General features: G+C 37.2%; 2 protein-coding genes across 2 annotated transcripts; both read left to right on the top strand.

The window, feature by feature from the left end:
- The first annotated feature begins 166 nt into the window (after nucleotides 1-166).
- Nucleotides 167-3798, top strand: LOC139636982 (N-acetylaspartate synthetase-like). The gene is made up of 3 exons (XM_071505436.1): nucleotides 167-464; nucleotides 863-1027; nucleotides 1898-3798. The coding sequence occupies exons 1-3, from the start codon at nucleotides 251-253 to the stop codon at nucleotides 2257-2259; spliced, it is 741 nt and encodes a 246-aa protein (XP_071361537.1). The 5' UTR covers nucleotides 167-250; the 3' UTR covers nucleotides 2260-3798.
- Nucleotides 3799-6167: 2369 nt separating this feature from the next.
- On the top strand, nucleotides 6168-11743 carry LOC139636720 (C-type lectin domain family 4 member M-like). The gene is made up of 7 exons (XM_071505002.1): nucleotides 6168-6319; nucleotides 6622-6738; nucleotides 7801-7899; nucleotides 7998-8792; nucleotides 8945-9087; nucleotides 10095-10204; nucleotides 10324-11743. The coding sequence occupies exons 2-7, from the start codon at nucleotides 6630-6632 to the stop codon at nucleotides 10460-10462; spliced, it is 1395 nt and encodes a 464-aa protein (XP_071361103.1). The 5' UTR covers nucleotides 6168-6319; nucleotides 6622-6629; the 3' UTR covers nucleotides 10463-11743.
- Nucleotides 11744-14378: the final 2635 nt, after the last annotated feature.

Consider the following 14378-nt stretch of genomic DNA (forward strand, 5'->3'; position numbering starts at 1 on the left):
TTTCCCTTTAGTTTAAGTTAGTATTATTGTCCTGCAACAAATGTTTTGACATATGGGGACTGATAAGAGGGTGTGTGCCCTCGAAACATGCCTTGGGGATCTTATCTGTAGCAAGCCTGATGAAAAAAAGAGAAAAAACTAAGAGAAACTTACACAACACACACAGAGTACTCAACATACAAAACAAGGAAGGATTATTGAGGAAGGAAGTTGGACTTTAGTGACTGTATCACATAATTCTTTGTTTGATATGGAGCAAAAAGCACAGAAAAAGGATCACAAAATGCATCAAAAAGGACATAAATGTGAACTCCCAACTGTAGTTGTGCGTGAGTTTACCCCAGTGGACAAACCAGAGGTACAGAGGATCTTTTATGAAGGGCTAATGGAGATGGTACCAGACACAGCCTTCAGAGGCTTGAGACATCACCCTGAGAGTCTTGTGCTCTACACTGCTATGACAGGTAAGATAAATCCATAAATGACGTGTCTGTTTTGCTTCTGCAGATTGGAAACAATTTGTAAAGTGGTAATTGCAAGTACCCTGACACTGTGCCCTCAGACTGTGATTGTGATCAACCAGAGAAGCTCAGGATTTCTTTTTAGGACACATCTTAAAAAATGTTTTAGTGCAAAAGACCAGTCTCTTGATTGCTGTAAAAACAGCATTAATTATTGTGTTTTCCTTGTGTGTATGTATGTTGAATCAAATTTGACATTGTTTTTCTTCTGTTCTATTGTGTTGTTCCCTTGGTCTTGGCCTCAACTTTGTTCTGTATTCATGGGGAAAGTTACAGTAAAAGTACTACGACTTTATAGTTTTGTTATGTTCACACATCTGTCCCTGTCTTATCTCTGGCAGTTCTATGTTTTGCCATCACCATGTGTTGGTGGGTGATAGGACTCCTCCCAGCCATTGTGCTCTGTGGACGCTACTTCTACAGCAGGCATGTGATCCATGGTTATATGGAACGTGCCATGAGCAGAGACATGGGTGACATTGAGGGGTTTTACATGAACTCACCAGGTATACATTGCTTATTTTGTAATTTTATTTACATTTCACATGCATTTTTGTCTATGCATATACATTCATATGCAGTGTTATAGACCAATTTACCACCAGTAGTTCTAGTTTGTACATATATGTATCAAAGAAAATGTATCCCATCCTGTTTAGAGTATACCTTTTCTTTTCAAGGCCTGAAATATATGTAAGGGAAAAAATAATACAATTGTTTTGTTTTGCTTAATTGATTATCACTACCAAAGTTGTGCTTTCAGTTGAAGCCTTGCCATCTACGTTTACAAGTCATTTACAAAAATACCGGTAGATTATATAGATGAGAATGAGATTAAAAATGAAAATTAGATACACTGAGCCTTACTGAGGCTGCAACTTTGGATAAGGGATCTTCTCGAGTTTTCCAGTAGAATAATCCATTCGTTTTTGGTTATTTTTTTTTTTTAATTTCTCAATGAAATACAGCATTAGACTTTTTCAAGGATATAACATTTAAGTCCTGGACTTATTCCATCATGGTTTGTTAATTGAAATGGAGACAGATATTCTATGTCTGGTAATAAAAATATTACAGTGTAGGAACGACATAATGTGATCATATGACTCATGTAAGTATCACAGAAAATCATCAGTCATATTGCTACTAAAGTTCAAAACTGTTGTGCCAATGTGTCTGTCTGAAGTATTGCTTGATAATGGACATACAAGACTACAAACACATGATAATAATGGAGTGAAAAAGGGCATTGTCCATGTTTTTTAACTGACTGAACAAAGGAGTTGAATTATAATTTAAACAGAATGATTTGCTTCTTCCTGCTGTATTTTCTTTAATTCACTATGTTCATGCTGTGTCCTTGACCTCCACCTCAGACTCCTGTCTGTGGGTAGCAGTGCTGGAAGGCAAAGTGGCGGGTGTTGTAGCAGCAGTCAGCCAGCAGAATTCAGGTGGTGCTGTCGAGCTGCAGCGGATGTCTGTTGACCGGAACTGTCGGCGGTGTGGAGTCGGGGTTGCACTGGGACGGAAAGTGCTGGAATATGCAGCCGCTCACAACTACTCTTCTGTTGTGTTGGGAACCACGGCGTATGCACTGGCTGCCCACCAGCTCTACCAGCGTCTGGGTTTCCGCTGTGTGCGGGTCACCGATGGGTATGTCACACCTGGTGCGAGAGGGTCCTTACTGGAAATGATATTCTACAGAGTCCGCCATCACCACTACAGGCTGGACCTGTAAAATGGCAAGATCACTAAAAATGGACAACACTAACCCAGTGTCAGTGCAGAAAACAAAACACCAGCATTGATCAGCTGCTCAAAGACTTATGGTCTATGTCTATGTTTGTCTGAGCAGCAACCATAGTGACCATGCGAGTAATGACCGTCTTCTCTTAGACACAACAGAATTGTTGTAGCTGGATTCACACTGAGGTATTTTTCTATTAATGTAGTATATTGTGTAAACTCACTTAATCAACTTTTCAGCACAGGCAGAACCTTTGACTTTTATGCTCACACTGTATGGATCAAAGAACTGGCCACAACATAGTTATTCAAACAAAATGACCAAATTCTCAAACATGTTGAAAAAGAAAGAGATAAGCAGAATATCTTTGTGCAGTTATAGTATGAATGGAGAGTAAGAAGAGAAGACGAAGTTGCAGATGAAGATACAGACTAAATGGTCTGTCCTCTGAAGTGAAGTTCAGTTTTATATCACAGAACAGTCTCAAGAGTTTAAGCCACAATATGTAAAATACTACACAAGTAAGATTAAATTTCTGACTTCCAATAAAATATCCAAGAACCAGATTCCTGATTGTTCAGGCAATTGTCAGGAATCATGACCCACTGCACGTCAAACGACAACCAACGTGACAGAAATTCAGCCAGATTCTGAAGTTGGTGAACAATTCAGGGCTAATTATGGGTTTAACCCTCCTATTGTGTTAGGGTCATTTTTAGATGTGTGAAACATACTTTTAATTTTTTCTAATCAAAACAACACTTCATGATATCCTCAACAATGACCTACTAAATATAATAAAACACAGTTTAATAATTTTTCTTTTTTAAAAGTTACATCTGTGGTGTTACAGGTCAAATTTGAATTGTAGAGTGGCATGCAGCAAATGCGATGCCACACACACCAACCAGTCTCTCTTTCAATCACACACAGCAGAACTGTGTACATACACACACACATCTCCTGTCTCCCAGCTGTACAGCAGTATACAGGATGGGATGGGGCTTTCTCGCATCTCACTCCACACCTGGCATAATAAGCACACACACACATTCAGGACTTGTAACTTTGTAAAATTTTTATGCCGTTAATATTACAGGAACCACTTTTTTCTTGTGTTGAATGTTTTCTCTGTGGGCAAGGCGTCACAGAGGTTACTATAAGGACAACCTGTCTGAGGCCTTATACACATATCATTCAGGATCTGCAGTTGTCAACATAAACATTCATAACTCTAAAAGCCCCTTATTATATATTTGATCATGATGATGATGAGGAAGGAGAACAGGATGAGTATGAAATAAAGGAGGAAGTTTCTGAAATAAAGGACAAAGACCCTAATGATTCAGAAGCTCAAAGAAAGTTGAGTAAAATAACATGGTCTTCATATATATATGATTTATGGATGTATAATGTATAAACAATATATTTTATTTCACTACATTTTCAATCATTATTTCAGGTCAGTTTAGATTCCTGAATATGAGCCAATATGTGTAAGTAACTAAATAAATATGTTACACAAACGCACAATGTATTGTCTGTTGTATGTGCTGCTGTACATGCTGTTTATTTGTCTGATTGTGTTTGTTGTGTGTACTTTGATATGTTTGATATATCTTTTTCTGTTTGGTCTGAGATCGTTATCTCAATTAGATTACCTGACAACTAAAGGCTATATAATGTATATAGTTGCATTTCTATAAAGAGGGTTTCACACAAGATGTTACAACTCAGCTCCAAAAATGCTCGATCCTAACATTTCCCATCTCAATAGCATCTTTCTCATCTGACCCTAAATGCCTACTTCCTATAACTGATTGTGAAAAAACAGCTATAACAGTTGCAACAGCTCTGTCAGGACTCACTTCCTCTTATTTTGTCTCAAGTTAGGCTTGACCTGTTCTGTCTCCTGGGAGAGCTAGTCAGGACCAGGACTGTGGGCCTATATGTTATTGTGTATGTTGTGAAGTAGGCTTACTTATAGGGTGCAGCATTGTACTTACAAAGACCTTAGCTGTTTTGACTGTAGAGAGAGTCTGTATGTATGTATGAATGTGTGTGTGTGTGTGTGTGTGTGTGTGTGTGTGTGTGTGTCATCATAGATGCCTTTTAGGTGTATAGTTAAGGTCGAAATGAAGACTGAATTCAAAGATGGGTGTGGTCTGACGCATGACTACTGAGGACTCATGTAATAATGCAGCAACGGCTGCTGAATACTAAGGGGTCAGAAGTCAACAAGTTGACAGGTGTTGTGGCTGATGTGATCCCACTGCAAGATCTTCTCTAGTGTGGATTGACACTGTTAAGGAGTACATGAATTATAAAAAACTTTTTTATGTGTGCTATGGGTCATTTCATCTTTCAAATTCACCACATTTCTTCTAAAGGTAAACTAACTTCAAACTATTTAATCCTTCTATCATCCAGAACTGAGCAGACCATTGGTGTATTCACAGGCAACAGATATACAAATCAAAATCACAGTATCCTGTGGTCCTCAGACTATAGTCGCAGCCAATGGTGAACGCTCATTAATGATCTGCATGCGGACTTGGCAATATTAGAATAGATACCCAGTAGTTAAAAATATTATATTAACTACAACTATAGTTACAAATATAATACTATAGTGGAGTACAAGTCCTGTTTAAGTTACCCCCAAAAAACAGAATGTTGCTCAGTAGGCCTATTACCCTGTAACAGCAGAACATGTTCCCAGAAAATACCTACACTCAGGAACACGCAGGTGATTCACCAGCATTTGTATGTGGGTGCAAACAAGTCTCAGTCCATTTTTATCTGATCAAATGTAATGAATGTAATGAACACAGAATTATTAACATTAATGTGAATGGGGGTCAAATCCGGCCAGTGGGGTTGAGGTCAGGGCTGATGGGAGGCCAATGCAGCACCTGCATAACTCAATACAGCTGTGTGTTACCCAACTATTGCCCTGTATGTTCAGGATGGGTTGTGTCAAATAGAAAATGCTGATTTGCTGTGACATTCAAACAGTAACCAGACTAAGCATGAGTTGTTGAATGGCTGACAAAGTATGGACCCATTAGGGCTTTTGACATGTTAGCTCCTGCCTAATTGTTCCAATTACCACTGTGTTATTATTGTGATCCAGAAACGTGAACTTATGAGTGAGATTTTCAAATACAGTTGCCACAGAGAATATACTGTATGTAGAAGTAGCACAAATAATTTTATGAATGAATGTATTGCATTATTCAATAATATGAAAATGTCCACTGAGTTCAAATGAATATGAGGAAAAAAAGATTATATGCCAAATTACTACTCCAGTAGATCTTAACCAAGCAAAGCTCTATGATCACATTAAAATTAAAAACAGTATAGTTTTATGTTTAACTCAGGAAATGGATTTTGGAACAAAATTTGAGCAATCGATCTGACTCAGACTTTTCCACAGTAAGTTGCTGTAAAAACTGCATGTTCAGCAATTGAATGTTTTGTGAAATATCTTCTTCCTCATAACATAATTTCATGTTGTGAAATTGGCAAATAGTTGCTGCTGCACTATGTAAAGGTCTCAGTGGGCCAAAAGAAACAACTTTATTTGCCATAATCTCAAACATAGTATGGTTCAGTGGTATTCACCCAAGTGCCACAATGGTCTGAGAGGTGGAAGCTTTTTCTCTCCAACCATGCACATATATTTATTTCCCAAATAAATTCATTTTGTCTGGTCCATAAGTAAATTGCAGTTCTAATTAAAACTGAATAGGTATCTTGAGATGAAACATCTCAAGCGAACATTCACCAATTCACCATCAATTAGGAAGGAGGCAGGCTCTTGCTCCACCTACTCCCCAACCCACAATTTCTGCCCCACTGACCACAAGTGTAAAGGAAACCAACCAAGGATTTACTGTGAGTGTGGCATTTCATGAAGCAGATGTGCAAGGCTTTTGCAGGGTGCAGTTACAGGAAGTTGACGAGGTTGGGTTTCACTCTTTGCACAGAACCAAATTCTTTAATATTTCCAAGTCTTTGACTGTTGTCATCTCTACAAGCACAGGTAAGGTTATTTCTCATTACATCTTAGATTCATTGTATTTAGTTTATCTTTATCTACACTACAAAAACACTAAACCTAGAAAACCAACTTTTTTTTTTGAAGTAAACAGCAACGGGGACCTTGACAATGTACTGAATGCAGATGTTTGAGTCATGGGAAAAGTAACACAAAGGGCAACTTACAGGAAAAAGAGGAATATAAACAAAAGAGAAATATATGAAAGGGGACACATTTCAAAGGAACATTACTGAAAAGCTCAGCAGCTATTTCAGAAACTAATGTTACCAATTTTTTTTTTGCAGATGCAAAGATGAGTGTCGAGTACCATGCCTCTACAGTGACAAACATGGACATCGAAGACAGTAAAATTGGATATAAGAAGCTTTTAGCGGATGGCAGCAGCAAGTTCCACTGTTCAGGTAATAAAATTAGAACTTCATTCTAAATAGAGATGGGTGAGACAATGATAGGACAACTAAATCAGTTCCCCTCAGCTCTAAAGAGCTTTTCAGCAACTTTCAGGGCCCACAACTTTATTGTTTTAGTTTAGTCTCACTGCTGGTGGAAATACTTAAGATTCCTGCTTACAATGGAGAAAATGTAATGGACTAAAATGCACACCAATGGAACTAATGGAATTAAGGCTACATTACTTCATTTTTTAAATTTTATTGTATTTTTTGGCTTCTTGGGGGCAGCACGATAAGCTGTAAACACAATACTGACATACTGTTCCCTTAACAATTAATTGCCAATTTACACAACCTAATATACAATCATTTCCATATATTCCATATGTTTTAAACAAATAGAAAAATACCAGAAATTAAAAAAAAACTAATGAAAAAACAAAGAAAAAACAATTGAAAAAAGGGTTCACCTGGCTGAGGTAGAATATGCAAAGTGCAACAAAGAGCAATGAGAACAGATGCATCAGATATAAATGTCACTTAGGCTTTCACTTATACCTGTATCTCTATTTTCCTCATTCAATTAAACCATGTGATGTTTGACCAGAGCTCTTCTAATCACATACTCTCATCTTCCTCAGTGGTTAAAAAAACAACAACAAAAAAACAAAACCAAACAAAAAACCAAACAAACAGAAAAACCAAACACACTGTAAACCAGGGCATTAGATGACAGTATTTACCGTGAGGCAATAAAATAAAATGTGGACATTAATGTCCATCAATGTCAATCAATGTGGACAATGTTGCAAATCACTGAGCAATGCCATTCAATGGCAATACAGGATTTGCAGAATTTTTGAATGACTGGGCTTAAGTATCTTGATTTTCAGATTTTTAATTTATATATGTAATTTATGTGTAAAGCGCTTTGGCTTGATACAAATCTTCTGTATAGTATTTTGCAATACTACTGAGATTTTCTATCCAGATGATGCATGTAACTACAAGTTCCTCAGATCACTTCATCAAATTAAAGTTTCCCTTTCTATTTTGGTTGCTCTCTTGTAGTTTATGTGTTGAGAAGCAGCCCATACAAGGCTGCCACAGTTTTCCTCGGGATCCTGTGTGTTCTCCTGTTGGCTGGCGTCATCGGGCAGAGTGTCCACTGTGAGTCTACCTCCTTGTTTCTGTCAACTATTCACATGTCGTAGAAAGTTGTTATGGTAAAATTACTTCACAACATATTTTTTTCTCCTCTCTGGCAGACAAAAAATTGGTGCAAGACCAACAAAACAACCTAACAACAATGACTACAAAGATGGAGAACCTTGAGGAGAACCTGAAGACAGTGAAGAAAGAGAAACGGGATGTTGAAACCAATCGTAATCAGTTACAGCAGAATTATGAGTACTTATCTAAAAGGAAAGACCAAATACAGACAAATAACAACTTACTGTCTGAAGAAACAAACAAACTTAAACTTAGCCAAAGCCAGCTACAGGCCAGTAATGATGCTTTAAGCAAAGAGCTTGAACAGCTTAAAGCCAGTAAAAACCTGCTGGATACTAATAACAATGCCTTGTCAAAAGACCGAGACTTGTTACGAAAACAATATGATTCAGTGCTCAAACGCAAAAATGAGTTACAGACCAGTTTTGACTCAGTGACCAGGGAGAAGAACAATTTACAGAACAAACTGAATAATGTAACCAGATCAAAAAAGCAGCTGCAGTTGAGTTACAATGATTTGATTAAGGATGTAGAACATTTACAGGACAAATACAACTTCTCTAACAGTGAAAAAGACAAGCTGTCAAACAGTCACCAAAACCTGACGATACAAAAAGACACTCTGCAGGAGACTTACAACACACTTAAAAAAGCTACAGATGAGTTGCAGGTCAATTATGCGTCCTTAGCTCAGGAAAAAGAAGAGCTTGAAAGCAGCTGCAAAAATGTGACTACGGAGAGAGACCTGCTGAAGTCGAAAATTGAGAACCTGACCGTTGAGAAAGATGTTCTACAGGATGAAGCTGAGAGACTGAACGCAACGATCCAAAGTAAGTAAAAAGAAACTGACAATAAAATGTGCGTTATTTTGCAAAATGTGTCCTCACCTGGAGAAAGTTATTTTATCACAGAAAACCACTACATATCACTTTAAAAATGCTTAGTGTTTGGTTATTAATGAATGAACATCTCACATTTACAGATAAGAAGTGTCCCACTGGATGGAACAAGTTTCAGTACAGCTGCTACTTCACGTCTGTTGGCAAGAAAACCTGGAGCAAGAGCAGAGAAGACTGTCAAAGCAGAGGAGCAGACCTGGCAATCATAAAAAGCCAAAATGAAATGGTGTGTTTATCTGTGTGCATCATCTGTCATCATAACTCTATGCTAAAAGGTCACCATATAAATCTAAGCGCATTTTACTTTAATAAAGCTCCACGAATTAATATATTCATATTAACAATTGATCAACTGACTATGTGTAAAGTGAAAGCAGTGGCATGTAGTTATGAACCCACAAATATTATAACCTGACACTGCAGTTCCTCTCAAGCTTTTTAGCATCTGTCAGCAACAAAAACATATACTGTATATAAATACAGTACACACAGTAGATATTTACGAGAGAGCAAATCAGGGCTAAAAGGAGAGTGAATATTAGACTTCAATTCATCAATGCATACATCACTTTAGGAGATGATGATGTATTGATAAAATGTTTACAGCTAGTTCTGCTGCGCAAAATCAATTATTACTGCCTCAACACATATATATTACAGGATGTTTTGGCAGTTTATAGTGTCCAGGAACCTCCTGAAACAAACACAAACCTGAGATAGATAGGTAAATAAGTGACACACAAGAAGCTAAACTAAGATAAAGGTACTTTTAAAAATGCAGCAAACAAAGATTCAATGACCTAGTGAAAAAAAGAAATGGTTAATTTATTGATCAAGAATGTAATAATAATAATACCAATAATAATAAATTGTGAATCTAATGTATTTATATTAAGGGCACATGATTGATTTGCAGGTTTTAGTCCATCAGTTAATACTTTATCGTATTTCTTAAACAGGAATATAGTTTTATTTAGTTTTTTTTATAGTCCAGGCCAGTCTTGAGGTAAATGTCTGGTTCTTTAGCTGCTAAATCTTCCACTGTGTTCATCAGTTAGTTGCTTAATTCCTTTATAGTGTCAATTATTAAATCATAATTAAGATATTGTAGCTTTAACATACATATGTAAATATACATCATCTGTAACCTTATGTATGATATACTATTTTAATGTCACTTTATTTGTGATAAGTATGACAGGAACATTGAAATGTATGTCTCTTCCCTCATAGACCTTCATCAATGGCTTGTATGGAAGTGACAAAGAAGTCTGGATTGGACTGACTGATGAAGGAATAGAAGGCCAGTGGAAATGGGTGGATGGGACACCACTGACCACAACGTAAGAAACTAAACTCACATCCTTTAATATACAGAATTAAAACTCTTGGCAATGTTGACTTCATCTGCACAAGGATAGAGCAGATAGTCTTATTTTGGATGTCTCACCTTGTCCTACAGGTTCTGGGGTAAAGGCCAGCCCAACAGCTATGACGGGAGGAACCAGGACTGTGTGGAGTTCTGGCACCGTGCATCAGGGAAAGGCGACTGGAATGATGAGAACTGTAATATAGAACAAAACTATATCTGTGAGAACTAGTTTTCCTGTTCAGTGAGGGCCAGAGCTTTGGCAAATATTGCACTAATGACCATCATGTAATATCAGTGTAAAACAAAAAAATGCAGCATTGCTAATAGCTAAAACCTGAAATGAACTGGTTCGCAGTGAGTAATGTATGAAGAAGTTCAGTGGTTGACCTAGTGAATACAGATAGAACTTACATCAACATTTGGAGCAAACTGTCTTGGTGATTTGGAACCAGCTTGGTTAAAGGGAACGGAGGTTTGCATTGATATGTGTACATACTCTAGAGCAGTGGTCCCCAACGTTTTCCAACTCATGGCCCACCCTCATCCGTAACAGTAGGCCAAATAGTACTTTCTCAGAGCACTTTTTTTTAAAAATGATGATGATTGAACATTCAGGATTGAACTGAAAGCAGAGGAAGCTTCATTTTTCTTTTTTGTTTGACGGCTATCCATTTTGATACTATGGACGTAACCTTTTAGCGTGCAATTAGACTGAGATAGCACACAAACATGTAATATGGTCTGACAGGCTGATCATTGGCTTTTCACAGTGATAGGTCTAATTATGAGAAAACAAAAAAGACAATGAAAGTGAGTTTTTAAACATTTAAAAATGAATTTTTATGTAATTACATTTCAACAAAATTGTACCGTTTTGCTAATTTGTCGGCCCACCTGCAGTACCTTAACGGTCCACTAGTGGGCCCTGGCCCACAGGTTGGGAGCCACAGCAGTAGAGACAATTCTGTGTAATAGTGATGATGTGTAATAAGTAATTTGTGCCTCTGATGATTAGACGTGCTGTTACTGATTTTTTTTTAAAGAATGATTAATGATAGCTATCTAATTTACAGTTTACCTTTATATAGAAAAAGACACTTCCAGATTATGTTTAGATAATTTGCTGCTGTGATTAGTTGATTCAGTGACTAATGAATGCATTTGCCAAGAGCTGTACTCATTAATTGTTAGTTTACTGATGTTAGCTATTTTGTACTCGGTTATATTGCTTTTTATGTGACCAGGAGGGCTCTAGCTCACACAGTAAAAGTGGCTCACACACTGATTCAGGGGAAATGGGCCCAGCAATAAATATATCATATTACTACTGTATTATTAATATCCATTGAATTGCTTTTACTACTAAAATCTACATGTGACAAAAGGCTGTATTGTACTGTGCTTAGAATTCAATTATTATTTTGAACTAATATCCGAAATAAACTAAATTCAATAAACTTATAAATATTCTTTCATGTTAAGACATGCAATAAACTGATTGCAAATGAAATAGTTCACTTGTGAAATGAGTTATATTCAGAGTTCACCAGTATGTTTATGTACCTTGGATATTCACACCTACAGGCAATTTAGAGTCACCAATTAACCTAATGTGCATGTCTTTGGACCCAGACCTGGAGGGAACCCACGCAGACACAGGGAGAACATACACACAGAAAGGCCCCAGGCCCAGGACCAATACTGACTTTCAAAAAAAGGGAATGCTATTAGTCATGTACGCCAAAAAGAAAAAAAACAAACAAAAACTGACCAACTATAGCAACCCTGTCTCCTTACAATGACATTTCTGTACAACTAAACTGAAACAACAAATACATTTTGAAGGAAATGTAATGGCGGGTCTACAAAATACATGATCGTCACACCAGAGTCTCTTCCAGAGTCCTGTCTGTGGCTATGTTCAGGCAACACAGGCCACAAGCACTTTAGCTAAGGTTATAGAAAGCTTCATATATCATATATCATTTAGTTAAATGTGAATAAACATGTTGTGTCTGAAGTCATAATGAACATTTTCTGTTTCTGTTTCATCAACAATGTGATCTTTCGCTTGGCCCAGGGCGCCATACAAGCTAGAACCGCCACTGTTCATTAGATCTCCTCTGCCTCCATAATGCCCACGTAATTCATAATGATTCCATAACATTTATAAAATGATAATATGTATTTTTCTCCTCTTGCTCCAAAGTGACAAATAAATAAAAAAATAAATGACTGCAGCTTTAAGCAAATATATCAACCATTACATCAACTAATCTTAATTCATATAAACAGTACATTATTGAATAGATCAATGTCAGCAATGAACGCAGTGAAAGTATTGATTGTATGAGAGACAGCCCTGTGCTGACAAGTTGGAGCCAAAATGAAAAGAAGATGTAGGATGTAGGCCAGTTGTGCCACAGCGTCAGAGTGCGCTTGAACGGATAACCATCTGCAACCTTAAACAGCAAAACAGTATATATTGTTACAGAAGGGTAAATCTATCGCACTGTTGCCTGAATCTCCTCCACCATTTGGCCTGGCAGCCCCATACCAGAGATCCTACTCATTCCTCTCCAGACCGCCTTCGCAATTGTTGGAGAGTGTGTTCTCATTTCTATCTCTACTATAGATGCTCCTTCCTTCCTCCTCAGATTCTTTTGGATAGATTTCATCATAGGTTTCAGCTAGTGTGTACAGTAGTTTATTAAAACCATTTTATTCATGATGAACATTCACCCAAATCAAGTCTGGGTGACTTGATGTCACAGGTGGTGTCTGCTGGTGTCACCACCTGATCTCCTGACTTGGACATGTCTGAGGAACTAATGTTATTTTATGAAAGCAGCACACTATGGAATTCACACAAAAGCTTAGCTTACTTGTCACTAGCCTGTGAAAACAGTTGTATCTTTTGTGGCTCTGTAGGGTCATAAAGGTTCAGGGTTATGCATGAACAAACTAAATTAGCAACGTTTATTGAATGTGCTTTAATTTTTTTTGTTGCTGTGTGAGCACTGAGCAACACCTGCCCTTGGTTTTTGCACATACACTAAACAAAGGTGAAGTGTGCAGTGTTGACTACCTGCCTAAGCATGCCTTCATAGTGATCAGGATGAAAGAAAAAAGGGATCAGGCTGGTCAAAGGGGGCTCAATTACAGTAGAAAAGCAATTGTAAAATAAAACCTCATTCCCTGCCTTTCATGGCCCCAAAATTGTTTGTAGTTTCAGTAGTTAACCACATGAAACAGCAAAATAGTAATTTAACAACTTGAATCACTATGCACATATGACTATAGTTGAACCAGTATTGCAAAATGTAGTTAAACTACTAGTTTAATTATATGAAGTTCACTACTCCCCAACACTGCCAACCAGTCCTTTGAAATATCTGCGAGTGAAAGATGATCACAAGAATCTAAGTTCAATTTACAGCATATGCACAGAAAACGTATTCTTGCATTGGTTTTTCTTGGCTTTTAATAATCTCTGTCTGTGAGTCTGTAGTAGATTAATATGGGAATGATTGGGGGCTGGGGATGGATGGGTAGGAGGAGGTTCTGCTGAAAAAGAATAGATCAGAGCAGCTCATAAAAAAAACAAACAAGAAATAAAGGTGATCTAGTTTATTTTAATCTAAACTGAACTTTGAGCTGAGATCTTAAGAGGTGTGAACTTGCACAACATTGTTGGAGTTATTGTAACTTTTTGATTTATACATGTTTAAACTTGACCTTTTCAGTTTCATCATCCAAAAACAACAGGCATCCCAAATATATTGAAAATAATGAAAACTATAGTAGAAATGCCAACTGTCTTTAGATAAATACATTTAACATAAGATTCACTTAGAGCAGAAGAATGTTTTATACAGTTAATTTACTTAACTTTATCTCAAAATCTTAAATGGATCTGTTTGTCCATTTTCTTAGCTATCATTCCCTCACTCTTCTCTACATCCTCCATGTGTCTGTGGCTCCTCATTGCTGAGCCCCATCTGCTCTGTGAGTATTTCTGGCAATCACTCTGAGCCTTAAAGGCAAGTTGCAGGTGCTAGTGTTAAACAGGGGAATTAATTATTCAATTTCTAACATAAATGTCTATGTCAATTTAACTACACAAACTCGTTGAAATACAGTCC

Source organism: Trachinotus anak, unplaced genomic scaffold (assembly GCF_046630095.1).
Source record: "Trachinotus anak isolate AG129_WGS33_773 ecotype Australia unplaced genomic scaffold, CSIRO_AGI_Tana_v1 ptg000019l, whole genome shotgun sequence".
NCBI lineage: Eukaryota > Metazoa > Chordata > Actinopteri > Carangiformes > Carangidae > Trachinotus > Trachinotus anak.

Bases quoted from the DNA above. Each gene is read 5' to 3' on its own strand.
- LOC139636982 (XM_071505436.1), top strand. From the start codon at position 251: ATGGAGCAAAAAGCACAGAAAAAGGATCACAAAATGCATCAAAAAGGA. The intron at 465-862 runs GTAAGATAAATC...TATCTCTGGCAG, and splicing joins GCTCTACACTGCTATGACAG to TTCTATGTTTTGCCATCACC. The intron at 1,028-1,897 runs GTATACATTGCT...CCTCCACCTCAG, and splicing joins GTTTTACATGAACTCACCAG to ACTCCTGTCTGTGGGTAGCA.
- LOC139636720 (XM_071505002.1), top strand. From the start codon at position 6,630: ATGAGTGTCGAGTACCATGCCTCTACAGTGACAAACATGGACATCGAA. The intron at 8,793-8,944 runs GTAAGTAAAAAG...TCACATTTACAG, and splicing joins ACTGAACGCAACGATCCAAA to ATAAGAAGTGTCCCACTGGA. The intron at 10,205-10,323 runs GTAAGAAACTAA...CTTGTCCTACAG, and splicing joins GGGACACCACTGACCACAAC to GTTCTGGGGTAAAGGCCAGC.